This window comes from Buteo buteo, chromosome 23, assembly GCF_964188355.1.
Source record: "Buteo buteo chromosome 23, bButBut1.hap1.1, whole genome shotgun sequence".
NCBI classification, from domain to species: domain Eukaryota; kingdom Metazoa; phylum Chordata; class Aves; order Accipitriformes; family Accipitridae; genus Buteo; species Buteo buteo.
In genome coordinates this window covers 1,419,601-1,444,590 of record NC_134193.1, presented here as the reverse complement: position 1 = coordinate 1,444,590, position 24,990 = coordinate 1,419,601, and the positions used below count along the sequence as shown (strand labels likewise).

Sequence of the window (24,990 nt, the reverse complement as noted above, 5' to 3'; positions counted from 1 at the left end):
GAGAGCTGAGTGTGGTACAGCCCTTGGAGCTGGAGGGTGACAGAGAACCTCCGTTTGTTGTGTGGCTGCTAATGAGTCCCAGACTCATCCCAGAGCACCTGCCTCTCCCTTTCCCATGCCAAGAGCTCTATATAGTCATGCACAGGTTTTAATGGTGGCCATCAGACAACTCTTTGTTTTATAGACAGCTAGAGGAATTTGGGACAACTGCACCTGCTAGTCAGAATAGAGGAGGGGTTGCGTGCCCTCTGTTTCGCTATTCTGGCTCTCCCATTTTCACTGTTTCAGTAGGTTTCTGCTAGAGGTGTCTGTACTTGTGGTCTCCCTAAAGACAAGCTTTCACAGCAGGAATTTGCAAGGAATTTGCCTGGGTGTGGGAAAGTCCAGTACAAATTGTCCAACCCTGGGAGGGTGGACAGAAATGGCTCATGGGTCAAACGGTGCTTTGAAGGATGCATGAACAGTAGTGGCCCGTGATATTCCCTGGTATTTTGGAATTGCTGGTTGCAATGTTAAAAGGATGGATTATTAGAGCTACAGCAATGATGTTGATGTGACTGTCAGGCTGCATTTCCCTCAGCCAGCAATAAGTCGGCTCTCCCAGGAGAGCTAAAATCCTTTGCTCTCCCTGGGTGATATTTGTATACATGTGGACAGTTAGTATGCTCCTTCACCCATCTTTGCATCTAGTTTAAGCATTGTTCAGCCTGTCTGATCTCTGCCTGGGTCTGAAGCCACAACTATTTCCAGAGTCACTGCTAGAAGTGAGAACCAGTCAACCTAGACCTGCATGAGCATTTTCCAGCCAGCACCGCCAGTGACAGAAGCCAGGTGATGAACCTTCTCCCTCAGCAGGGCAGTTCCTCCTCTGGTCACCTTATGGAGAGTGGCTGGGTCCAGCTGTGGTGAGCGTCTTGCTTCATCACTAAAAGGTGAGCTGTTGCCTGGAGTTCCCTCTTGGGGGGCTGAGCAGGGTCAGTCAGCTTGCTGAGACTGCTCTCCTTTGCAGCCGCCTTTCAGAAGGCAGGATGGCTTCCCCTGCTCTCCGTCCGCTGTTTCTGTTCTTTCTCCATATACTTATGCCTTGTTCTCTTGGAGTTTGTCAGGCACCTTGCTAGGCAAGCTTGGTGCTGGTGTTGTTCCGTCTTTTCTCAATTTCTCAAAAATACATAGGCAAAGTTTGCTGTGCGTCATTCTAATGAATAATTTTCTGCTCTTTAGGCGGGACCTGTTTTTCTGCTGAAAGCAATCAGTTCTATCAACCGATAATGAAAGATTATGTAGCAAAATTCTGATGTACTTATGCAGTGACTTCCTTTGCTGGCCTGTTTATTAATAGAGTTAAGTGTGCAATGGGCAGAGCTTTGGCCTGTGACAGGGGTTACATCAGATAATAAATTGAGATGTCTGATCTCAGTTAAAGGAACAGACGCCAACACTTTCTGAGATAAATAACAGAATGATGCCCTCCCTTTTCTGGGTTTTTGTAGGCCACTTTAGTTATTTAAAGATGGAAAAAAAAGAGCCTGACCTTTAACGACCTATTTTCAGCTTGACCCATGTTCCCTAAAAACAGGCCGTGTGAACTGTGGTGTAATATTTACTTCAATTTCTGTTGCCATCCTAGTCGAGACACCAACTAAAACAGTGTGGAGATTTCATGCAGGCTGCTTTTTTTGATTGTCATGGGAGACAAACAGGCTGAATTAATATAAAATCCATCTAATATTTATTATTATTCATGAAAACATGACAACACTGCAGCACAAGTTGACCAGACTCAAATTTAGTCTAAATTGACAGAGAAGACAAAGGGTATAGGAATAGTCTGTGAGGACATGCCTGGATTGCAAGCTGCTCCATTACCAACAACAAAGAACGTATTTTTCCTGTTTTTCAGTGGACCCAACCAATCCTTATGTAAAAAAAGCAAACAACACTGGACAAAATTTCTCTTAAGTATCTGTTTTATATTTTGAAACTATTTAGTACAAAGACATATATAGACACATATTTACATATACCTTTACAGTAGTCTTCAGGTCTGTAACAGGTTGTTACAAAGAGCAACTGTTCTTCAGGTTTACAGAGGAGACTTGCAGCAAATTACATTTGAATTGGGTCATCAGGAAAACAGTTTGTGATTGTAGGGAGAATTAAGCATGGGAATATGTTGTGCAGGAAGAATCCCCCAAATGGATGCTTTTTAGTAACAAATAAGGAAAAGGCATCCTTGATGATTTTGGGATAGTTGATTCTATCCTTGGTCAGGTAACTGGGGGAGGAGGGAAGAACTTAAAGATATCATTAGTTAATTTTTTGACAGTTATCTCTTCCTGGCATGCTCCCCTGTACCCAGCATATCTCGTTAATGAAGAGCTTCAGTGTGTTCGGCAGTTCAGCTTTTGCTTGGTGCTCTATATCTGAAGCCAATTTTACAGGCTTCTGGGGTGAGCGTTGCCTTGATTTAAAAGCAGTGGAAGCCTCCCACTGACAGGATCTCCCTCAAAGAAGAAGAAGGTCACCAAAGTCAGTGCAGCTTCTGGCCTTTCAGCTGAGATGGTCAGCAGCGGGACTATCAGCGGCAGATGAGGGTAATTTCACAATGCAGGTCATCTGCAGGTGGGGGTGTCGCAGGAGATGCTATAGTTTTATTGCACAGGTGCTACTGGACAAAACCAAAAAAGTCAGGGCAAGTCTGGCTGTGTGTAAGCAAAGAGCCTATAACTGGGCAAAAAGTGAAATCAAAATTGTTACAAAGACTTCTCAGTTTTGAGTTGAAGCTAGAAGTGAACAAGCACTGGTTTTTACCAGCCGGTCATGGATCCAAGCTGGGGAACTAGGAGCAAAATATCTGCCTTGGTAACAGTGCTTTGGGTTGCTGCTCTACCAAATAATGTTCAAGCCCGTAAATAAAAACAGGAATGTCCTGTTATATGAAGATGCTTGCCTGGAAGATCTGGGCTTGGTACAGCAACCATCAAGCAGAGTTCTCTGGGGTACAATAATGCAGAAGATCATAAATGATCCTTTTGGGCTTAATGTCAAATGTGCATCAGATTGAGTAAGAGGAGCTTGCCCTTACTATAGAACAGTTTCTGCAAGAGTGGGAGTAAATTAAACAGAACACACATTTTCACCTGAGTTTCTTAACAAATCAAAGTGGTTTATCAATGGTCTGGTATATACTGTGAGGTCAACATTTGTTCTTTATTTATGACTGTTGGTCTGTTGTTTGCTCTGTAAGAACTGGGTCTGGTTTTTTGCACAGGATATAGGTCCTTAAAATTAAAAGGTACGTGTTTTTGAACTTCTTTATCTTGCAGGCATAGACAATGGGGTTCATGGCAGAATTGGCATGGGATAACAGGATTCCCAAGTACATCAAATACGGGGGGATGTGACACTCAGGGTAAAAATAGGAAACACAGTTTATAATGCACAGAGGCAGCCATGATATTGCAAACAGGAAGAGAACAAGTGCTAGAGATTTGGCTGTCTTGAACTCCTGTCCATAAAAAGCTCCTGCCCCTCTCAGGTTGGTTGTACCTTGACTTAGCTTTGTCCGGATGATGTAAAAGATCTCAACATACAGAGCACACATGATGAGCAGAGGGACAAGGGTCCATGTGAAGAAGCCAAAATATACCATGTAATCCATCCTCATCACAGAGGTAAATCGACACCTGAAAAAGTCAGAATTTCTTGGTTCTGTCTTGTTCCATCCAAACATGGGGACTAATCCTACCAGCAGGGACACAGACCAGCACAAACACAGTGCCCACCAAACTCTTCTCTCTGTAGTGATTATTTTGTATCTGTTGGGGAACAAAACCAGGTTGTGTTAAACAGAAGTGTTTAAAATAGCTAAGGATGGTTTCAAGAACTCGCATGTTCAAATACTACAGGTTTATTGTCACAAAGCGGAGCATTAACTTTTTTTTTAGGGGGAAACCAAATCTTCTTTTGACACAGGCCCTAACTCTTCATTTGTAACAGTTAGTTTGCAGCACCCGTAAGAAGAACCATGTTTAACTTCCCCCCTTTATAATTGGATGTTTTCAGCTGTTTCATTTCTTATTTCATTATGATCTTAGTTCTCCTCTTGCCTAGATACTGCTTTTCTACTATTAGCAGTCCTATATTATCTCTCAGCTTCCTTGGGTGTACCTTACTCTTTACATTTGATTTATGCCATTTGTAGGACCAAACTGTTGTTTCATTCTTCAATTTTATAGGTCCTTTCCCCATGAAAAAAAAGACTTCTTTCATGCTTGAGGTTATGCTTTGCATTTCTAGCTTACATACTTTTCCATTCAAATACAAAAAGTGATTGACTTCTTAAGTTAGCACTTAAGTCTGTTACTTCTTTTGTATTTTCAGCAAACACCCAAAGGAACTTTATTTAAAAGACTAGTCTCAGAAACCCAAAGAAATCTATAGTATTCTCAGTGTCTTGTGCAATTAACAAAACATCTGAAGAATTCAGCTGTTTGACCACAGACTCATCCTGTGGCCAAATTCTGATCAGCAATAACACCGAGCTGTTGGCCCCACCTGAACCCCACCAGGGTCTGTTTGTGCTGCATTATTAACTGCCGGGACTGGGTCCTGCTGTACAAAGTTTGTCTCGGGTGGGCTTTTAGGCACAGGTATTTTCTCCATGTGCAAGCAAGCGTTTAGAGTAACTATTTGTTAGAAAAGGGCCAAGTTAAGGAGGAGAGAGGAGGTGGCACCCATGGGGCAGAGGCTGGGTGTGGGAAAGCTGGCAGGAGCGGGACGAGCGGAGGGCCCCACGGTGGTCCAGCACTCACCTAGTTGGCAGCTTCACTCGCAGGTACCTGTCGATCGCGATGGCCAGGAGGGAGAGGATGGACGCGTTAGTGAAAACCACCATCAGGCAGCACATAAATAGGCAGGTGTAGAAGTGGATGCTGATGCCCAGACTCACCACAATGGCCAGGGGCATGACAAGGATCCCCACCGCAATGTCCGCCAGTGCCAGGGAAACGATGAAGTACAGAGTCGTGTTCTGAAATGTCGAGTTCAGCTTCACCACCCATATGACCAGGATGTTACCCAATGTGGCAAACAAAGCAACCAAGCACTCGGTACCGATGTAAATCCCATCCAGGCTGCTCAGTGCCAGGCTGTTGTTTGGCATGGCAAGTTGCTGGAGATGCTCCCACCCTTGCTTGAGCTGCAGAAGGGAGCATGGGCATTGATGACCGTGTGTGGGATTAGTCCTCAGTGTCTGCTGCTCAGTTGCTCCAGTGACTCTCCAGTGTGCAAGCCCCTTCCAGTGTTTCACGTCCTCAGCACTCTGACAGCAAATTGGCTGTTGCCTTTCCACAGAGCTGCAAATACCTTAGGATCCAGGAGCTGCTCCCCCCTCTGGACACATCTGAAGCTCACAGCATCCCTTCAGCAGCCTGGTATCAGTAAAGTACTTTGGAAGGCTATTTTGAAGGGGAAAAAAATTGAAAAGCTTCTACAAGCCTGCTTACCAGCAACCTATAAACAAATACTTTAACTGCTGCTTCTTCCAAGCCACAGTGTGAGAAGTGGGAGAACTGTAACCAGAGTTGACTGTGAAGTTGCCACTTATCAATCTAGATAATCACCCTGCAGTCACTATAGGAAATGAGGCGAGTTCAGGGGATGTTAGAAGAGTGTTTTGTTAAATTCCAGTGCTTGATTTAATTCAGAGTATACCATTTCAGTTAGGGCCCTGAGGTGGCCGCAAAACACTCTTTACTTAGACCTTTCTCAGTCTGACAAGAACACTTGTAATGCAGGTGACGTTTTCAGTGAGAGCCCTCATTTCTGCTAGAAATCAGTGACGGCAAAACAAGTCACGTTCAGAGAGTGGCATGCTTTCCTATGCTTTGTTTATGGGAGATGGAGAAACTGAGGAAAGGTGTGGGAAGTGATGGGAAGTGGCAGGGAGAGGGTGTGAAAGCTGTGATCTGTTTGCTGCAGGTGAGCCCGGCAGTGCATGGTGCCTTGCTCCTTGACGTGGGTCTGCAGGGAAGGAGCTGCTCCCATTTCAGACGAAACTGAGAAGAGATGCAAGCATGTGAGCTCGTGTCAGCCTGTGAGTCGCAGGGTGACCTGGCTCTTGGGCAAATAGAAATGCCCGCTCTCCAGGAATGAGCAAAAAGCAAGTAAACAATTAGGTGGATGGTGCCGTATTAGTGTAATGAAGCCTTAAGCAAACATGGGGAGTACTCAGTTTCCCAGACACCAAGTCCTCCATCTCTTCTACCCAACTTTCTGGCAAAACTGAGGATGGGGAAGTGAAATCAGCCCTCGGAGGAGACAGAGCCAGAAATAAATTAGACTTCTTTATTCTCTGCTGTCAGAAGATTTGGACAAATTCCTCTTCCTTGAAATTGATGTAAGTGCTTCTTGCTCCTTGACTACCCGGCATTTTGGTAGAATACTGCTGGGAAAATGGTGAGCTCTCTATAGACAGTCCCAGTCTGCAACTGCATTTGGCTGTGCTGGTTTTCTGATCAAATCTGACACTGGATATCTGTGGGTGCAGGAGATAAATCCCAGGAGAGGCATGTGAAGGTCACAGCCAGGGTGTATCCTAGGCTTCTGCAAGCTGAATGAGCTACTTCTCTGGGAAGTACCTGGGCAGCTGGCACTCCGCAGCCTTGAGCGGACATGGGGAAAGTCTGTGTCTTCCTGGCTGCTGGCCGCACTTGGGTAAGAGCGCTGCCCGCTTCCTGCGCTCGCTGTGCATCTCCTCTCTTGACCTCAGCTGCCAGCTTCCTTTTTCTGTCACCTGCTCCTGTGGCTGCAGACAAATGCCTCTTGCAGAGACAGCTACTGCAAAGCTGAGTTATAGGGGCTTTAGTAGGGCCCACCCTCCTGTCCTGGTTTCAGCTGGGATAGAGTTAACTGTCTTCCTAGTAGCTGGTACAGTGCTGTGTTTTGAGTTCAGTATGTGAAGAATGTTGATAACACTGATGTTTTCAGTTGCTGCTAAGTAGCATTTAGACTAAAGTCAAGGATTTTTCAGCTTCTCATGCCCAGCCAGCGAGAAAGCTGGAGGGGCACAAGAAGCTGGCACAGGACACAGCCAGGGCAGCTGACCCAAACTGGTCAACAGGGTATTCCATACCATGTGAAGTCACATCTAGTATATAAACTGGGGGGAGTGGGGGTGGGGGGGAAATCGCTGCTTGGGCACTAACTGGGTGTTGGTTGGCGGGTGGTGAGCAACTGCCCTGCGCATCATTTGTACATTCCAATCCTTTTATTACTACTGTTGTCATTTTATTAGTATTATCATTATTAGTTTCTTCTTTTCTGTTCTATTAAACCATTCTTATCTCAACCCACGAGTTTTAGTTCTTTTCCCAATTTTTTTCCCCGTCCCACTGAGGGGGGGGGGGAGTGAGCGGCTGCGTGGTGCTTAGTTGCTGGCTGGGGTTAAACCACGACACCTCCTCTGCTGCCCTGCGCCTGCTGTAAATGGAGCACCTGAGAACAAGAACTTGGTACAGCGTGGGACCTTAGGGGAGCAGCTTGTGTAAAAGAGTCAAAACAAAATATTTCTCCCTCCATTTTCCTTTTGCTCACCCAAAATCCAGCTGAGTGTCTTCACATTTGCCCTCCCCACCCCTTCTTTGTGGCAGGGGAAAGGACTAGATCACTCAAGGTCCTTTGACCCTGTTTTCTCTGATGCTACATACTGCGTGTAGTATAGACTGAGCAGGCTTTAAAGCAGCTCAGAGTTAGAGCAATCTAGTTGCAATGCTGTAGAGCTGTGCATTGGCTAATTCACCCTGCTAGGCAGTACAGAGCACCCAGCTGGGAAGGAGAGGGTGTGTTTGGAGTTAAAATAGACTAGCAAAATTACCACATGCAACAGGTAACCCCTGTGGTTTGTTCATAGTGTGATGCTGCCACTATAAAAAGTTGACTCATCCACAAAAGCATACATAAATGTGCTGAAACCTCAAGAGGCTAGAAAGATGTTACAGGATGTGTTGTAGAAGGTCTGATAAATGGATCTTCCTGGACAATTTGCTCCACTCATCTTTAAAGAGTTGTGTATGCAGATTGGAAAGTGTGCAAAATTCCGAGTGAGGGACTTAAATTAAGGCAGATCAGGGAGGAGCTGGCTTCTGACCTGGCTGTTGGAGGGGAAAAAAAGAATTCAGTGCAGCATTTCTTAATTTTGGATGTAAACAGCTTCAGATGTCCAAAATGTCAGTAGGCAACCTGGATGTGATCTATATCACGATAGAGTCTGTTATTGGGATATTTGCAGTGGTGGGCAATGCCTTGGTGATCTGGGCAGTGAAGCTGAACCCAGCTCTTCAGAAGACCACCTTCTTTTACATCGTTTCCCTGGCACTCACTGACATTGCCATGGGGATCCTTGTCATGCCGCTGGCTGTCATGGTGAGCCTGGGAGTCACCATCCATTTCTACTCCTGCCTGTTCGTGTGCTGCCTGATGATGATCTTTTCTCACACCTCGATCCTGTCTCTCCTGGCCATTGCAGTCGACAGGTACCTGCGAGTGAAGCTGCCGACCAGGTGAGTCTGGGCAAAGGTCCCATCTCATCATATTTCCCCATTTCTCTCCTCCCTTATATTTTCCTTCTCCCTTATTTGCAGCATCATAGGGCTTCCCACGCATCATCGGTTCTCTGAGAGAAACTCGTGCAAAGGCAGAAGTTCCCAAAATGTAGGCAATGGAGCACCAGCAGTCTGGGCACTCCTGGAAATTCAGCAGTGCCTGAAAATCTTAAGCTACAGAGAGTCAGGGAAGGGTTGCTCATAAATATGTATATGCTTGAAGTCTGAATAAGGTGGTGGTCTTTATGTTTTTCCCTGGGAGACAACCATATTTCTCTACTGATGCGAGTCAAAATGAACCAGTATTTCTAAGGAAAGGCTTTGACCCTGCATCTGTGGGTTCTCATTTAAAAGGGATCGGTGACTGTTTGGGGGTTCCTCTGTAGTTTCAAAATGCATTTTAAGTATCAGAAGCTGCTAAGGACCAACTGCACAGAACTGTGCTTAACTTAAATTAGACCAACCAGAAATGGGTGCTTAAAAGCACAAGTTCCTGAATATTGTATTCTTTTTTAACATCAAACATGGCTGACGCTTCCTGTCCACCCAGGTACAGGACAGCCGTCACAAAGAAAAGGATTTGTGTGATTCTGGGACTCTGCTGGCTCCTGTCTGTGCTGGTGGGGCTGGTGCCCATGCTGGGGTGGAACCAGCACGTGGGCAGCTCCAGCTACATCGAGTGTCGCTATTTGGCTGTGATGAGAATGGATTACGTGGTGTATTTCAGCTTCTTCACCTGGATCCTCCTTCCCTTGCTCATCATGTGTGCCCTCTACACCAAGATTTTCTACATCATGTGGATAAAACTAAGCCCGAGCTCAGCAAGTCCTCCAGGAGGAGGAACAGTTTGTGGGAAGGAATACAAAATGGCCAAATATCTGTCCCTCATTCTTTTCTTGTTTGCAGTGTCTTGGCTGCCTCTGGGCATCCTGAACTGCATTTTGTACTTCTGCCCCTCCTGCACCATCCCGCAGCCTCTGATGTACCTGGGCATCCTGCTGTCTCACGCCAACTCGGCCATGAACCCCGTCGTCTATGCCTTCAAAATACAGAAGTTCAAAGAAACATACACTTTCATTCTGAGGACTTACATCCTGTTCCAGAAGTCGGAGTTGGTTATTTCCAGCACAGACCACACACCGGAGCAGGGAGCGAGCACCATCTGAGCTGTGCCCCGCTCCTCAGTCTGTCCGGGCTGGATACAGCAACTGAAACAGCGTGGGAACAACAGGAGTGGGGTGGAAATGGCACAGGCACCAAGACGTATTTCTTGGATCATGTGTTCTGAAGCAACAATTGCGTGTATATTTCTGTGTTCGGCTAATTAAGCTCTGGACAGCGCAATGCCGAGGTCAGGTTCCTAGCGAACTCCCCAAACAAACTCCCTCCTCTGCATTTCCGAGGCAAAAGGTGTGAGAGGTGTGGAACAGGGCGGGAGCTGGGTGCGGGGGAGAAGTTAGCCTTGCTCCTGCTCACGGGGGTTTTTCTCCGTCGATACCAAGCCTGCCCGGGCTCCCGCAGCTGCCGGGAGGTGGCAGCGGTTCCCCGCGGGTCCGGGTGCCCTGACACGATGCGGGGCTTCCTCAGCCTCCCGGGTACCCGTTTCCCCATCCCCGACGCTCTCTCTTGGGCTGGCCCGAATATTTCTGCAGACGGTGAAATGCAGCGCAAGGCTCTTGCAGGCAGCCCACCGGCGGGCTCCTGCAGCGAGGCGCAGGCTGACAGCGAGAGCTGACGTTAGCCTTTGGCACTGCTTTTGCCCCTGCTAACGGCTCTTCCTTTAAGAGCATTTGCTTTGTCTTTTCAGCTCTGTTTAAGGAAACTGTTTCTCAAATCGGTGGAGCTACAATGAAATTCTGTGGTGTGTTGCCACGGAACAAACCTCTCTATAAATGCTAAGGTACTATAGGATGCAACAAGAAGCCCGGACCCTGGCTGCTGGATTTCTGGTTGCTCAAAGAGCAGCACAGCAAAATGCAGTCAAGAGGACCCGGGCTTGGGTGAGGGGCTCAGAGGCCAGCTGCTGGCAGGAGGGTGCTTCATGGTCCAAAAATACTCTGACCTGGCTCAATGGGACAGCAGCACCCGCTTACGGAAAGGTGCTTTGGAACAGAAGGAAAACGAGCAGCCATTGCGCAAGGTTGTGTTTCACCAGCCCATAAAATTTAATAGCAATAGATTGTCCCATAGCTTTTTCTTAGCCCGTCTTCAGTAAACCTGTGTCCCTGTGCCTACGCAGGTATGTGACCTGGGACTGGAAACCTGCCACTGAGCAGAATGAAGGGGTTTTGCTTCATACCCAGACTGTGCGGTACACTGAGCCCATGTTTCCCAGGCTGTAGGTGAGGTGAGAAATGCTTCATCAGCTCATTTCATGACCCTCAGGCCAGATCGCACAAGGGGCTGCTGCAGGCATTACTGCAAGAGGAGGGAACCATCGCCTTCCCCAACAGGTACGTGACTAATCCCTGCTTTTGTTGCCCCAGCTCCCTGTGCTTCTAAGGAGAAATAAAAGACCCGAAGGAAAAAAAGCCCTTTGGGCCCCTGTCCCTACTGATGCAGCCGAGGGCGATGCCATCAAACCCAGCTGAGCTGCACTTGCCCTGACTGGGGCCGAATCGGGGCATTTCCACCCAGCACCCCCTGTTCCCACCAGGTTCCTGCTGGGGAAGGCACAAGGTGCACTTATTTTCTTCAGATGTTTCCTCCGCCAGGCAGCATCTGTTTCCTGTCCTGAATATGACAGAACCAGGTTGCTGGGCTGCTGCAACTCCTCTGTCATCAACGGAGGACGAACCTCTGCCCTTCCGCTGTCTCTGCCCCGCATGAGCGCAGCGTCACCCCCAGCCCAGGGATGCCCTGGGCTGCTGCGGATGCTGTGTCCCTCCTCGTGGCCCCGCACCCTCCTTCCGTGGGCGCTCGGCTCTTCTCCCACTGCATCCTTCAGCCCCAGCATCAGGAAACACTGGGCTGGAGGTTTTTACAGCTTGCAAAATGATTAAACACTCCCTGCACAGAGAAGCCAAGTGGGGCCGGAGCGTGGGATCAGGGAGCGTTTTGGCATGGAAACCAGCTCTGCCCTCCCCTTCTCTCTATTTGTTTACAGGCATCCAACCCCAGATCCCGACCGAAGGGTTCCCTCCTTTACTTCTTACCAAATTGCGCTCCTGTAAGCATGTGTTGTGCTCCTGCCGAGAGGCTTAGGGAAACATATGGCCAAGCTCAGGCAGCAGAGCTCCGTACATCGGTGCTAACAATCCTCCACTTATCGCTGCTCATGGCTATATTCTCTGTGTGTACTCATGTGTATACATATAAATATATGCTGCCATAATATATAAACCTTCTACTAGTTGTGTCGGTGTGGTTAGAGTATTTGGATGCCTCATACAGTAATACTTCTTCATAAAAAGAGTTGTGATTTGAAGCAGGCCACCTTGTGCAGGCTGGTAAAGCTGGCGGCAGGAGGGACTGTGAGTTCTCTAGCCCTCTGATGATCTTCATGGCCCTCCTCTAGACGAGCTCCAACAGAAGTGCTGGTGTGACCCAGCCCGAGGTGGAGGAAGGGACCAGACCCCTCTTTGTCCCCCACCACCTTTTACTCCCAGTCCTGCTGCGTGGCATCCAGCTGGCTGTCCTGTCCCCTGCTCCTGCCTGCCCAGTTGGGGCCATCCCCGGAGCACTCGCAGACCAAGAGAAACCCAGCCGTGGCTTTGCTGTCACACAAAGCTACCCGCCTGTGAGCGGGTTGCAGCTGGAGTAAGTTTGAGAGCCAGCAATTTAAGGCTTTGGTTTAGATTAGGGTTCAAAGGTGTATTTTTAGATCATGTTATTTAGCTGACGCGGCAGTGCCTGCAGAGCTCTGCGGAGAAGGCGGCTCAAGGAGGAGCCCGTGCCCGGGGCAGGTCGGGCTGTGTGCCAGGGTGGCTCCCATGCGGCAGAGCCCGGGGATGTCGTAGTTCGATGGGGTTAAACAGCGTTTCAGATCCTGGTCCCCGACCACTTGATGGATTTGCCATTTAAAGGCTGTAGTCAGCTTGCTCGGTTCTTGGATGGCTCCAGTGAAAGGCTTCCAGCTATTCCCCAAGGGTCCTCCTACATCCTGGTGAGATAAGGATCAGGAAGGGAATGGTCTATCTGCAATCTCAGCTGTGGCTTTGAGCACAGATTCCCTTCTCACATTGGGGGTGGAGGGGAGAAGAACAGATTTTCTAGAAAAAAAAAAATTTCTAAGTGACACAGAGATGCAGGGGAAAAAAAAAATCCCACAACAATGATCTTATCCTGTGAGTCAACAACAGCGACAGCCACCTTTGTTCTGGTGGGGCTGTAAAACACTTGCAGGAAGAAAAAGGCAGCCTCCTTGCAGGCAGTGCCCTGCCTGTGCATCCCACCTGGGGCTCCCCGCCGGCCCCCCAGAGCCTGCACTCGCATGGCACCGCTGTGCCCCGGCTGCAGCCGGGCCTCGTCGCTTTGAGGCATCAACATACCGCATTCTCTTTCCTCTTTCCTTACTTCTGCTCTTGTGCCAGGAGGTGTGGAGGAGGTTTTTTTTTTTCTGGGACTTTAAAATGTAATGTTTACCTTAAAGGGGAAAAAAAAAGCAGCAGCTCATAAAGCAAGAGGTGGTGAGTGGCGAGTGCTGTCCTGGCTCTTCTCTGCCTTGAAAGGAAGTGAAAGCAAGGCAGAGAGAGGATGTGAATGTGAAGCAGGGTAACATCTGGTTTAACAGAGAGGGATTGTGGGCTGGTGAATAACGAGCCAGAATGAGAGTCTGGAGCCTGGCCTTGGTGACCAATGCCACGTCACTGCTCTATGCCTCAGTTTCCCCATCCATGGAAAGAGGAGGGTCAATCTGATCCTGACAGAGTGCTCTGTGAGCTGGGAAGGACTGGACAGGAGCAGGGTCTTTTTGGTTTCCTTCTGAAACTTCCCATTTGGGCATTGTTTCACCTGCCCCTTTGGATACGGGGGCACGGTGATGTTAAAAAAAATGCTGTCAGTATTTCTCACAGGTGGGAAAACCTGAAGAAAACTCTCCCCCCTGGTACACATACAAGTTTGCTGAAAGACAAAGTTCACTGTCCTTAGAATCCAGATTTTGTTCCAAAGATGATTTCAACCCCTGTCAAAAGCAAATTGTCAGTGGAGAATCAGATCTGGAAAGCTCTTCTTCCCTTCCACATCCCTTTCCCTGAGCTTGAACTGTGCTGGAAATTGGAGGATTTCTCCTGGTGACTCGCCCGGGTGTTTTGAACAGCCAGAAAAGGTGCAAATGTTTATCTGCTGCTGACTGCTCTCCAGTGCAACGGCAGTGCACAGTCTCAGTCTTGGCTGGTCCTGAATGTTATTTAAAGCAGAGCAGTAAAGCTAGAGAGTGTGTAAAACGCCGAACTTGGATAGCACAGCGGTGGCTGGAGCTGGCAGATGGTGCTTTGAGACGTGCCGATGCCCGTGCCCAGCCGTGTCCGGCTGTGCGGCAGCGTGGGAGCCCCCCAACCTCTGCTCCCGCTGACCCTCGGCCTCTGCATCGCCGCTGTGTGCCCCTGTGCTGCCGGCACGGGCAGCCCACGGCACGGGCAGCCCACGGCATGGGCAACCGCAGCCCTCCGGGATAGCCTTGGCCCAGGGTCTGACAGCAGGAGAGGTCACGGTGGTCGTAATAAGTGTTAATGCCAGGAGGACCACGGCAGTGCTGGGATAACCTGCATCGCGGACGTTCTCTTGGTATTTTAATTCCTGGGGACAGCAATTTGTGGCTTTGCCTGATTTCTCAAGGAGCACGCGTGGCGACCCGGGCACCTCCTGCAGAGACAGCCCATCCTTCCTCCCCACTGTTTGACACTGCCGGTGGGAATGGAGTGACCGGCATCGCTCCCTGGGCTTCACAGAGCACCGCAGTGGGGACGAGCCCACGCCGACAACCTGCCGATGGCAGGAAACATGGCCCCAAACTCTCGTGCTGGGTGAGCAGGGAGGCTGCCGTGAGACGTTGTCTGCCGAGCTGGGTTTGCATCTCTCCCGAGCGGGCTGCCAGCTCCTGCCCCACAGCCGCTGCAGGAAAAGTTTCGCTCCTTTTAAGTCCAGGGGGCCAGTAAATCTCCCCCGTGGCAGCTGTCTCCGTGTACGGGGATGGCATCCCTTCCCCAGGAGGGTGCTCGCCGCAGCGGCTGCCAGGCTGCTCTCTGCGGGCACGGCCGGCCGCTCTCGCCGCCCTGCGCCTGGGCGGGGGGAGATGCTGCTCCAGAAGTGAAACCTGTACTTGGAAAACGGCGAGAACTGGTGCGATACTTACTTACGCTCCCTATGTGGTTTTGCTCGGCTGGATTATGTGGCTTTGGATTTTAAACCTCCTGAAACCTGGGAGTGAGTGTATCTGTTTGCTCTTCTCGCTCAGCTTGTTAGGGAGCGCAGCGCCTGTGTAGGAGGGAGATCGGGCTGTCAAACCAGTATGGCTCGGTGGGTTTGCCCGCCAGACAGCAGGGACGCAGCAGCTGCAGCTTTGAAACGGCTCCTTGTTGTCAGCCCCTGGAACGCAGGGACAGGGGCTTGGACAAATGATATTTTTGTGTGTTTCAAAATTAATTGCATTGTAATTGGAGTTTTTTACGGTTTTCTTTGGGTGCGGCTATGGAGTGGGTGAAGCCCCAGTCAGGGCAGAGCAACCGGCACAGGACCCCATTTGATGCCAAATCTGTTCACCCGCACGGCAGTGATCTTTCCCAGCCCGTGGTTATCCAGCTCTCCCTGCCCAAGGCTGTTCCTTTTTTCTCAAAGTACCCGGGGCCACGAGTGAACTGTATCAATCACGCTGTGTTTTTCCCGCTGACCCATTAGTTACGGGCCAAAAGGATTTGGGGGCTGCCGCAAACAGCTGATCCCCATTTGTGCAGTAGCCAGAACCCTTCCACGGTCTCAGCCCTCCTCTCCCTTCCCCACTAACGCCAGATGACTTTTGGTGCTGCCACACATCACACAGCAGTGGGCTGGTCCCTGTCCCACCCCGTCGCCTCATGCCGGAGAAGCCGGGCAGAAAGCCCAGCGCTGCCTTTGCTTTTTGTGCCACGCCGTCGTCCCAGCGGCCAAGGACACGCCATGGGAGCTGCCGCTGCCGCAGCGCACCTACCCCTGGGTTCGACACCCCCAGCCTCTGGCTGCGGAGGTTTGGTGTTGGGTCTGGGTTTGGCGAGGCAGGGTGCGTGTGATGCTGGTCCTGCGCTGCCGGAGAGGCTGTGGGCAGTCACTGCATCCCCCCGAACCTGCTGGGCTCTTTTCTTTCTCAGCTGGCAGCTCTCCCAGGCCTGGCAAAGCCCGGGTAACGCCGGCACCGAAGCATTTACCGCTGTGGCATGAGCTTCACCTTCTTCTGTGTGGGGGGCGGGTTTGCTGGAGAGCTGCTCCACCGGTGCCCAGCACACCCTGACAAACTTGGCAGAAGGGGAGGAAAACGGCGACTGGAGCGAGATATCCTGATGCTTGTGGCCATCCCGGGTCCCCGTACTGAAGCAGCAGAGCTCTGAACAAACCCCAGCCTTCCCTCGTGCAGCAGTGCCAATTTAGCAAAGAGAAGGACCAGGCTGGCCACCCCGTTTCCCTGCGGGTAGTGCCATCGCAACGCTGCCGTCTTCTGCATCCCAGCCAAGGGCTGTTCCTGCCCAGTCTCCTGTAAATCAGAATTTCTCCTGATATTCTCCAGAAATTCTCCTCATATTCATCTGAGCCTACTTGGCATGTGATAGCCTGTTTATTTTGCAGAACAAACAGGACTCCGAGATGATTTCTTCTGCTCTTTCAAGTGGCTTTGCAACACTTGGGAAATGCAGTTTTTTGGAATGTTTCGTTCCCAGAGGTGCTTCTCCAACTTGTTGCACAGCAATATAGAGACATCACCCATCAAGCCATAGCAGTTTTGAGCATTCACCTCCCATGTAACATGAGAGGAAATTACCTCTCAATTTCTTTTTAAAAGCCTTTCTGCGTGGCTGTTATCAGGCACCTGGCAGGTGGCAGCTAACACAGGATCCTGCCGGAGCTCGGTGCCTGCCACACACCCGCCACCGCTGAGGACTCTTCTGCACAGCACAGAACTTGCCGTCCTCGCTCTTCATTAGGGATTGTTTTAAAATCCCATAAAAATAGCATACAATAAATCACAAGGAGATGAAAGGGAGGTTTGAGCTGGCAGAAGATTCTTTAAAGAGGCACTATTTATACAAATTGTCTAGCTGACATGAGAGAAACTGTTTTGACGTTTTATAAACTCTTCTGCTGATAATTTTGCATCTAAGTATGGCAAGGCTGGGGGAGACAGAACGGGGTGAAAAGCCAGAGCCAAGGGCCTGAGTTCTCTTCCCAGCTCTTATTTTTGACCACCAGCAAATTATTTAGCTGCAGCAGACTGCAACTTACAGCACCTCTTTCTCTTAAAAGAGAGAAGGAGGAAAGTGCCGCTACTCCGCCGGTGAGCAGCCGCTGGAGGAGACGAGCTGCCCGGCACAGGCAACACTCGCTGCTGCTCCTGCCCTTCCCGGCCCCGGGGCAGGGGGGTGAGGACACGGGGTGTAGACCCCATTTAGCACCTTCTCCTTATCGATTTGTCTCCAACAAGGGCTGAACAGACACTGCCCGAAATTTGTGGCTCTATTATCAACCATAATGAAGATATGTGCTTAATATGGGGTCACTGAATTACTCTTAATTTTGAATGTTTAGCTGCATCTCAGCCTACAAATGTCCCGGATTAGATGACTATTGTGGAGGTGTACACAGAGACTGCAGCTGGGCTCTAAAAAGTCCTCCAGAAACAAGCTGTATTCATGGTACTTAAACAGAGATCTGCAAAGCATTTGCTCGCTTTCGAACAATACATGCCTGCCTTTCTTTTGCCTGAGTGACAATCCAAAATTTAGACAAACGATTGAAGATGCAGCCTCTTCAACCCAACATCAAACTGAAGGCATGGCCGTTTGTTGTCATTTAAAAGCCCATGAACACGTTCTGAATAGCACTGCTGGCTCCTTTGCCCTGGCTACCTTTCAAGTTAGACAATTATTTTCAGCCTCTCCAAACTCTCTGCGTACTTGACCGGAGTTCACCCTCCCTTCCACCCTCGTGCCCAGCGGTGCCGTGGGCTGGACGGGGACAGTCACCTTCATCCCGGGCGGCTGCAGAGCAAAACAATTGCGCTGCAGCTTGTGAAGATGGAAGATGCTTATCATATGCAGAATGTTATTTTTATTAATAGTAGTAACAAAGCTGGTAATGCTTGGTTTCTGCCCAAGGAAAGACCCGAGTAAGGCAGTGGGGCCTTATGGCTATGCAGACATGGGTACAGTAGCAGCAGCATGAGAAGCGTGCAGAGCTCGGGCTCTCTCTGTGCAGGGACACAAATTCCTGGAGGATCGTATCGCGCTGTGCCTCCTCTGAGCCACACGGCATGTGGGTCTGGATGCTGCTGAAGTCCCCAAGGGGCAGTGATGAGTGTCGGGGGGGTTAATCAAGTCCTATTACCCCTTTCTCAGCTCTCTCCATCCCCTCTATTGCCCCGGCCAGTCCCCTCCTGCCATGCAGCTGCAGGGAGCCCAGCGGGATGTCACCCACCTCAGGATCTGAGGTTGCCTGCGTCAGGACCAGCAGGACTTTGGTTGCCAGCCGGCTGAAGGCTGTGGGCTCCGGGTGTGCTTTGCTTCCCCCAGGTCTGGCTTCTCACCTGTCGTGTTTTGTGGAAATCTGCTGTGGGTGACTACTCCAGGATGGGGAACATCTTTGTGTAATTTATTTGTGAAACGTGACTCACTCTCTGACTGGCATTCATGGACTAATTCATCATTGTCAGCATAACTACTTGCAGGGGGGCGGGGAGCTTATATTTCCTCTGGATATCTTTTAAGTGCTTTTTTCCTGCCTTTAGTTCTCTAATCAAACCAAGGTCTTATTTATAGTATGGCCATTTATGTCTGGGTAAGCCCAGAGTGGCCCCAATGGCTTAAAAGGATTTACCCTAGATTTACATGGGTGTAATGAACAGAGGGATTTGGTCCTGTGGCTGCTGTAATCCTCTCGGAGGTGGAAGCAGAGGCTTTCCCCAGAGGATCGGTAATTCGCATGAAAATGAACAAACGAAACCCCACAGGCCCTTTTTGAAGGGGTAAGGAGCCGATGGCTCTGAAACAAGAGAGGCGCAGCGGTCCCACTGCATGGTCGGGACGTCCGCAGGGCCGGCGCTCCCCGTGTCCCCCAAGCCCCCCCGGTGCCCCCACGCAGGATCCCACAGCAGCACTCACTTGCCGGTCCCTCCGGCTTGGGCTCTGCTGGAGAGTTCGGTCCTGTTTTGCAATGAAACACGTCGTTGCGGCTCGGAGCAGAGGAGGCACAAGGCTCGGTGGCCAGCTCACCCAGCCGTGCGGCAACAACTTCCCGGGACAGAAAACGAAGGACAGTCACAAACGAAGGTGCCAGGGAGGAAGGAAAGCCCTTTGGTCTTTGTTTGATCTGAGATGCTACTGAAAACAAACTGTTTTCCAGGGAACTGGTCCTGAGAAGGTACAAAGTGCCCGGAGCCTCCCCAGGAGCTTGGCTCCGCGCCGGAGCAGGCTCCGCAAACAGGAAGATGAGCTGGAGGCAGCCGGGCTTGGGAGGGTGTCGGGGTCCAGGTTTACCAAGGAGGCTCTTTAGGAAGGAAGCATTGTTTATACCTTTTTATTTTTAATTTATGTATATTTGGATCCAGCCCTTTCCACGATGGATGGCAGAAATCGAGGCCTCTTTTGTTCTACAGTTAACTCAGAGATGTTATTTGGTTCCTTGGGAAAAAATAAGGGATTTATTTTTCTTTACTGTCTATTTGCACCAAAACACACACAGAACTCTCATCGTAGTAGAAAACTCGTTTTTTCTAATGACACTCATTGCCAAGATTGCTGCCCTGATTTGGGAGGAAATAAATTGTTCTTAAACACTTGCTCCAATACACAGTTTTGGAATCTCATAATGATGGATCTGGAGTTTGCCTGTAAGACGGCTTAGTGCTGGAGGAATCGTAACGCGCTTACTCTACAGTGGAAGGGAATTTAAACTGAGCGTATTGCTGGCTAAATAATAACGCAACATTTGTTACTGATCTGAGAATAAGATTTAGTACCTATTTTGTGCAGCTTTACAGCACCTCAGAGCCCCAGAAGGAGCTGCGAGGTGATGGGATGGCTGTATTTATAGGAGATTGGATGGCACAACCCTTACATTTTTTGCTGAAGAAATACGGCAAATGCATATCTGGAAGGACGGTGAGATAAAGCATTAGTGTTTCCAGCTCCTCGCCGTTTCCGCTCCACTTCAAACGCGTGCTGCGGTGGGGGGAAGAAACTGCTGAGCTGGGCTTTGCTCATTTGGCAGACGGGAAATGCAAATCGTGCTCACTCAAGGTTTCCGTGCGGGGATGGAGCCGGGGGAGCCCACGAGCCCAGGACTGTGCCAGCAGGAGTGGGACCCGTGTGAGCAGGACACGGGGAGGGCACTCGAGCTAAGAGCTGGGTTAGACAGAGATATATACAGAGAGATAGAGATATATATAAACCCGCTGTTATTAGGTAGCAGGATGGAGTCTGGGCAGTGTGGGGCTTGCATCGCCCCGGTCCCAGCTGGGAGCACGTGCCGTCTCCAGGAGGGATGGCTGCCATGTGTCTCGAGCCGGTCCTCATCCCCAAACTCAGTGCTCGGCTGCGGGGCAGAGTGGGGCGAAGAGCTGCGCCCGCAGCAGACAGACCCATTTCCAAGCGCTGCCCCTTTACAAAGCTGTTTGCTGCACGCCCGCAAGTGTTTGATTTCCTTATCTCGTGGAAGTTTAATTTGTGGAGGAAATCCCGTCCCCCCTTGCCTACCTGGGATCGGCATGGCCTCACGCCGTGTTCCACGGTCATTAAGGCAGAAAAGATCTTCAGGGCAGCCCCGTTACCGCGGCCTGACAAGCAAGCGGCCAAGGGTCCATGGCAGATAACGCCGCGCGAGGATAAATCGCAGCATTTCAGGTCCCTTGGTTACTCAAGGCAAACATTGTAATCGGCTCTCAAAATAGTAAGGCCACTGACAAATGGGCAATTTATGGCCACCTCGAGCTGCAGCCTGAAAGGCTCTGCCATCCCGGGGAGCAGAGGCTCAGAGATGTCGTTCGGGGCCCTTTGCTGGAAATGTAGCTGCTCCTGACCCGGCTTTGTAAGGCCGGGGAGATCGCTGCCCTGCCCGGCACCCCGGGGGTCCAGCCCGGCTGTGCTGTGGCACATCTTTGAGGGAGTGGGTCAGCCTTTGTGTTTTGAAGGGTGGAGAAGCCACAGCTCTCAGTAGCATCACCCAAGAGCTGCTGGTCCGCCCTGTCAGAGGGCTGCATCTCGCTTTTGCTGTGAGTCCTTCTGGCTCCAGCTCCCCTGTGCCGTGTGTCGTTCTGCCGTCCAAAGCCGCCTTGTCCGCGCGGTGCCATTTTCCCAGATGAATATTTTGAAGCTGCAATTAGCTCATTTTTAAGGCCCCTTAGAGCAGTTCTAGTCTTTTCGAGTCTCAGCCCAAGAGAAGGTTTTCAGGGCAGATGGAAGTCTGCTGGCTCTTCTCTCCCATGTTTTCACACCCAGTTTGACGCGTGGACCAGGACCCAGTGCCATGGTCAGTGCTGGGTTCCAGTGGTCCTCACAGACCCACAGCCAGATCCCGATTCCTGCCCACCGGGAAGGAAAAAGCAGCACCGGCCACACACATTGCTGTGCAAGGTGGATCGGTTAGCACCAGGCAAGCAGTCGTGGGCATTGCTAGGAGGAGGGGATCCCGGTGTCTGCAAGCAGAGCCCACCTCAGCCCCCCTGTTTGCTCAGTAGGGGGGCTGGAGGGCACCCACTGCCCCTCCACACCCCCCGGCCGGGATGGAGTGGGAGCTCAGCTTGGAGCAGGCGAGGATGGTGACGGAGCAGCCACTGCTCCACGAGACGTGGGAGAGATGAGTCTGCGGGAGCGGCACTTGCCTTGCTTTGAGGTCATGAAGTTTGCTGCTGGCACCGCTGACTCGCTCGTGGCCCAAGAAAAACATCACTCCCAGATCCTCCTGGCAGAGCACGGATCCACCAGCGCAGAGGCAACGTGGCCACAGCTCTGCATCGCCATCCCGCCATGCTGCCTTTGGGAACAAGCGCTGGACCCGCTCCATCCCTGTGTGCCGGCTCTCTGAGACGGCTTTGCCTGCCGTGGGCTCGCCCGTGGCCAGGCGAGTGGGAAGCTCCTCTGTTCCTCCTCGCTGGCACAGAGGCTGTGTCACCAAGGCTGGGGGAGTATTGGCTGGGTTTGGAGGAGAAACAGCTCCAAGTAAGAGATTCCCAGCCCAAACCCGCCCGTCGTCCTCTGTAACCGATGTCCTTGCCACCAGCAGTGCTCAGCTAAAAGCATCACAGATTTGACAGGGTGACGGCAGCGGGCAGGCAGCACGGAGGCTTGTTCTGTGGGGATTTGGAGGTCACAGCACAAGTCACCGTGCACAGAGGAGATGTGGTGACACTGGAAGAACCACACTGAGAACATTTCTTAGCAATTGCAAGATATTAGTCATTCTCATTCTGCACCAAACCTCAATGGAAAAACCCCGTGTGCAGGCTGCCAGGGCACCTGCCGGTTGGGAAGACTCCTGGTGAAGCAGCAGAAGTGACCAAGCCCCAGCAGAGCAAGTGTCCAACAGGCGCTGCTGTCCCGCTGGCGTCGAAGCGGTCGCAGCGGCATGCCTGGAGGATCCCAGCCAGAGCGACAGGGAGGCCACGGAGGGAACCCCCCCGGTTCCCGGCCAGCCCGGCAGGCAGGCGGGCAGGGATGCTGCAAGCGCAGGGTCAGCGTGGAGGGGCTGGAGCCTGCGCTGAGCTGCCCCTCCGCTTGCTGCCGAGGGACGGAGGGCACAGAGCGGAGCGGATGAGCAAAGGAGCTGCTGGCGGGGATGGGGAGCCCTGGATCCCTCCCGGGGACGTGCCCCGGCAGCAACGCGGTGGTGACAGGAGCCATCAGCGAAAACCCGTCAGTCTGGTATGCGGCACCTCACCACAACATACAGCGCAGGCAGTAAAACAAGCGATTAAATGGTCTGATATCTTTGTGGTTTCTGTAACTCTGGAAATAGAAGTGGAGTTTTCTGTTAAGGTAAACTCTAAGAACTGGCCCCAGTCACCCTACGAGCTCGGTACGCCTTCTGGTATATCAAACGGGCCAGCAGTTCTTGGGAGACTTCCTGGCTGTTTTGAGTAAATGTGAGATCTCCTGGCCGATAAATACCCTCATCCCCGGCATGCTTCTTCCTTGAGAAAACAGCCCTGGGAGCACAGCTTCGTTCCAGCCCTCCCCACCACGCAGGCACAACACCGGTGATTTGCTCCTCGCTGGCACTGCCTGCCAGCTGGAGTGGGGCTTAGTGTGACATCCAGCCGCCTATTTTAGTGGGAAGCCAAGAAACTAGGTGACCCAAACCCCAGCTATTTGCCCCCACACTGCTTGGGTCACTGCTGGGCTGCACGCTGTGGGGTCAGCTTTTTTCCAATACCTGGCATTGGCTGGCATAAATGCCGATACAGCTTTAGTCCATGAGACCTTGATCTTCACCGCTGTCAGTCCTACACCTATACCATCACCACGTTCATGTACAAGAGTTTGTCATATCCAAGTGGGCGCGCCTTTGGAAAGTAGGAGCTTCTGGTGGCAAATAGAGAAGGAAACCAAAGCACCACCTATAAGAACAAATGGCTGCATTTCTTTTGAAGGCTTGTGAGTTGAAGGAAAAGTTCTTGAAGCTTTTGCGTGTTAATGCGGGGAGAGGAGCTGCCGTTTCGTGCAGTCGGTCACAAAGCAGTGCCAGCCGTAAGCCTGTGAGAAGGTAAAGCTTCTCTTCTCAGAGACAGTCACTAAATCAGTCCTGCTTCAGTGGGAGTTCAGAGTCATTACACTTTTCCTCGTAATATGGAAATTATTACCAAACTGTGCTTTTAGAAAATGCTCTATTTCTCACCTTCTGGGCTGTTACTAGTTTTGCAAACCCACCCATGGGTGACCAGAGAAGGGAGCGGGGAAGGCTGCAGCTGCGCCCCTGGGCTGGCCGTGCCTTGCAAGGAGCACTCGGGATGGAGGGGACCGCGCTTGCCATGCAGCGGGATGCAGGGGACCCCGCGGCCGCTGCCCCGGGGGAGGCAGCGCTGGCAGCGCCTGGGGCAGAGCCACAGCCCAGACCAGAGATGCACTTGCCGGGCTCTGCATGCGGCTGCACCACAGCTCGCTGTACCGAGATACTCTCGTTAATGCTGAAACAAGCAAGCAAAAAATCTGCAGCGCTAGGAGCACTTTTCTGCTGGTGCTGAGTCCTAGGAGGGAGCTGCTGCAGCCCTGGGTGCTGCAATCTGTGCAGGCAGATAGCGACAGAGTCCACTTGCGCTGACACAGGCAGCGCAGGCTGGCCTGCTTCTCCCTGCAAACCCATCTGTTACGTTTCTCACATCATATGCAACTGTTTTATCTTTGCTCATTTCTATTGCTAAACACTGGCTGGGACATGAGCTATTTTAAAATGCGTCTGCTGTTATTTATACAAACACTTTCTTTTCAAAGGGCGACAGAGGAAAGCCTTGAAAACCAAAGCACCCCCAAATGTTTCTAGGATGTAATTGGGCTTATTTTCTGGTGGTGATGCAGACATGCATGCTGCTCGCTAGCGACAGACACGATGGCTCATTTGTTGAAAAGTTTACCACTTTCCGTGATCTTTAGCTGCAGAAAGGCAGATCAACGTGTGCTGGTGTCCGGGCACCACAGGGTGACCCAACCCTGCCCAGCCCTTGTGAGCCGGTGGCAGCACTGCCCTACCTGCCCACGGGGAGAAACCTCCTGAGGGTCAGAGAAAGACGAACAAGACATCCAGCCCTTACTCAGGCAAAGTTTCCAGTCAACTGAGTCATAACTGGAGTGGAAATGACTCATGATCTGGTGAGGAGGCAACAGCTGATTTCAGAGATGAATTCATGGTTGCGTTGCCGGTTGGATGGTGACTGTGATACGCTGCTTCTGTCCAAAAGGAGCAAGGACTACTGTACTCGGGAAGGGAACATTTTCTTTTCAGCACAGGCTGTGAGGAGACACAGGTGCCTCGTGCTCCCTCTTATTCAGTGTTTGATATACTGTTAGTATAAAGTAACAGCCTTTCTGTAGGAAAATACCTACTCTTTGCCGAGCAAGAAGCATAAAGCCAGTATTATTAGCCTGCATTCAGGAAGCAATCAGAAAATGAAGAGTGCTATCATAAGGCTAAGTGTTATTGTAATCGTAATTATAGTGGAGCAACTAATAAAAAGAGCTGAGCAACAGCCTCTCTTGAAACAGCTGTTTTAAGATGA

At 50.8% G+C, this 24,990-nt stretch overlaps 2 protein-coding genes across 2 annotated transcripts; one reads left to right on the top strand and one right to left on the bottom strand.

The window, feature by feature from the left end:
- Nucleotides 1-1,841: 1,841 nt before the first annotated feature.
- Nucleotides 1,842-6,095, bottom strand: LOC142043875 (adenosine receptor A3-like). Its single transcript, XM_075055592.1, has 2 exons — nt 4,815-6,095; nt 1,842-3,818 (listed from the first exon to the last, which is right to left on the bottom strand). The coding sequence occupies exons 1-2, from the start codon at nt 5,162-5,164 to the stop codon at nt 3,215-3,217; spliced, it is 954 nt and encodes a 317-aa protein (XP_074911693.1). The 5' UTR covers nt 5,165-6,095; the 3' UTR covers nt 1,842-3,214.
- A 2,122-nt stretch (nt 6,096-8,217) lies between these two features.
- LOC142043561 (adenosine receptor A3-like) lies at nt 8,218-11,862 on the top strand. Its single transcript, XM_075054871.1, has 4 exons — nt 8,218-8,561; nt 9,154-9,954; nt 10,411-11,056; nt 11,710-11,862. Exons 1-2 carry the CDS (start codon nt 8,218-8,220, stop codon nt 9,767-9,769), a joined length of 960 nt encoding a protein of 319 aa, XP_074910972.1. The 3' UTR covers nt 9,770-9,954; nt 10,411-11,056; nt 11,710-11,862.
- Nucleotides 11,863-24,990: the final 13,128 nt, after the last annotated feature.

Excerpts from the sequence above, each read along its gene's own strand:
- LOC142043875 (XM_075055592.1), bottom strand. The coding sequence starts at position 5,164 with ATGCCAAACAACAGCCTGGCACTGAGCAGCCTGGATGGGATTTACATC. Across the intron at positions 3,819-4,814 it reads CGAGTGAAGCTGCCAACTAG|ATACAAAATAATCACTACAG; the intron begins GTGAGTGCTGGA and ends GTTCCCCAACAG.
- LOC142043561 (XM_075054871.1), top strand. The coding sequence starts at position 8,218 with ATGTCCAAAATGTCAGTAGGCAACCTGGATGTGATCTATATCACGATA. Across the intron at positions 8,562-9,153 it reads CGAGTGAAGCTGCCGACCAG|GTACAGGACAGCCGTCACAA; the intron begins GTGAGTCTGGGC and ends CTGTCCACCCAG.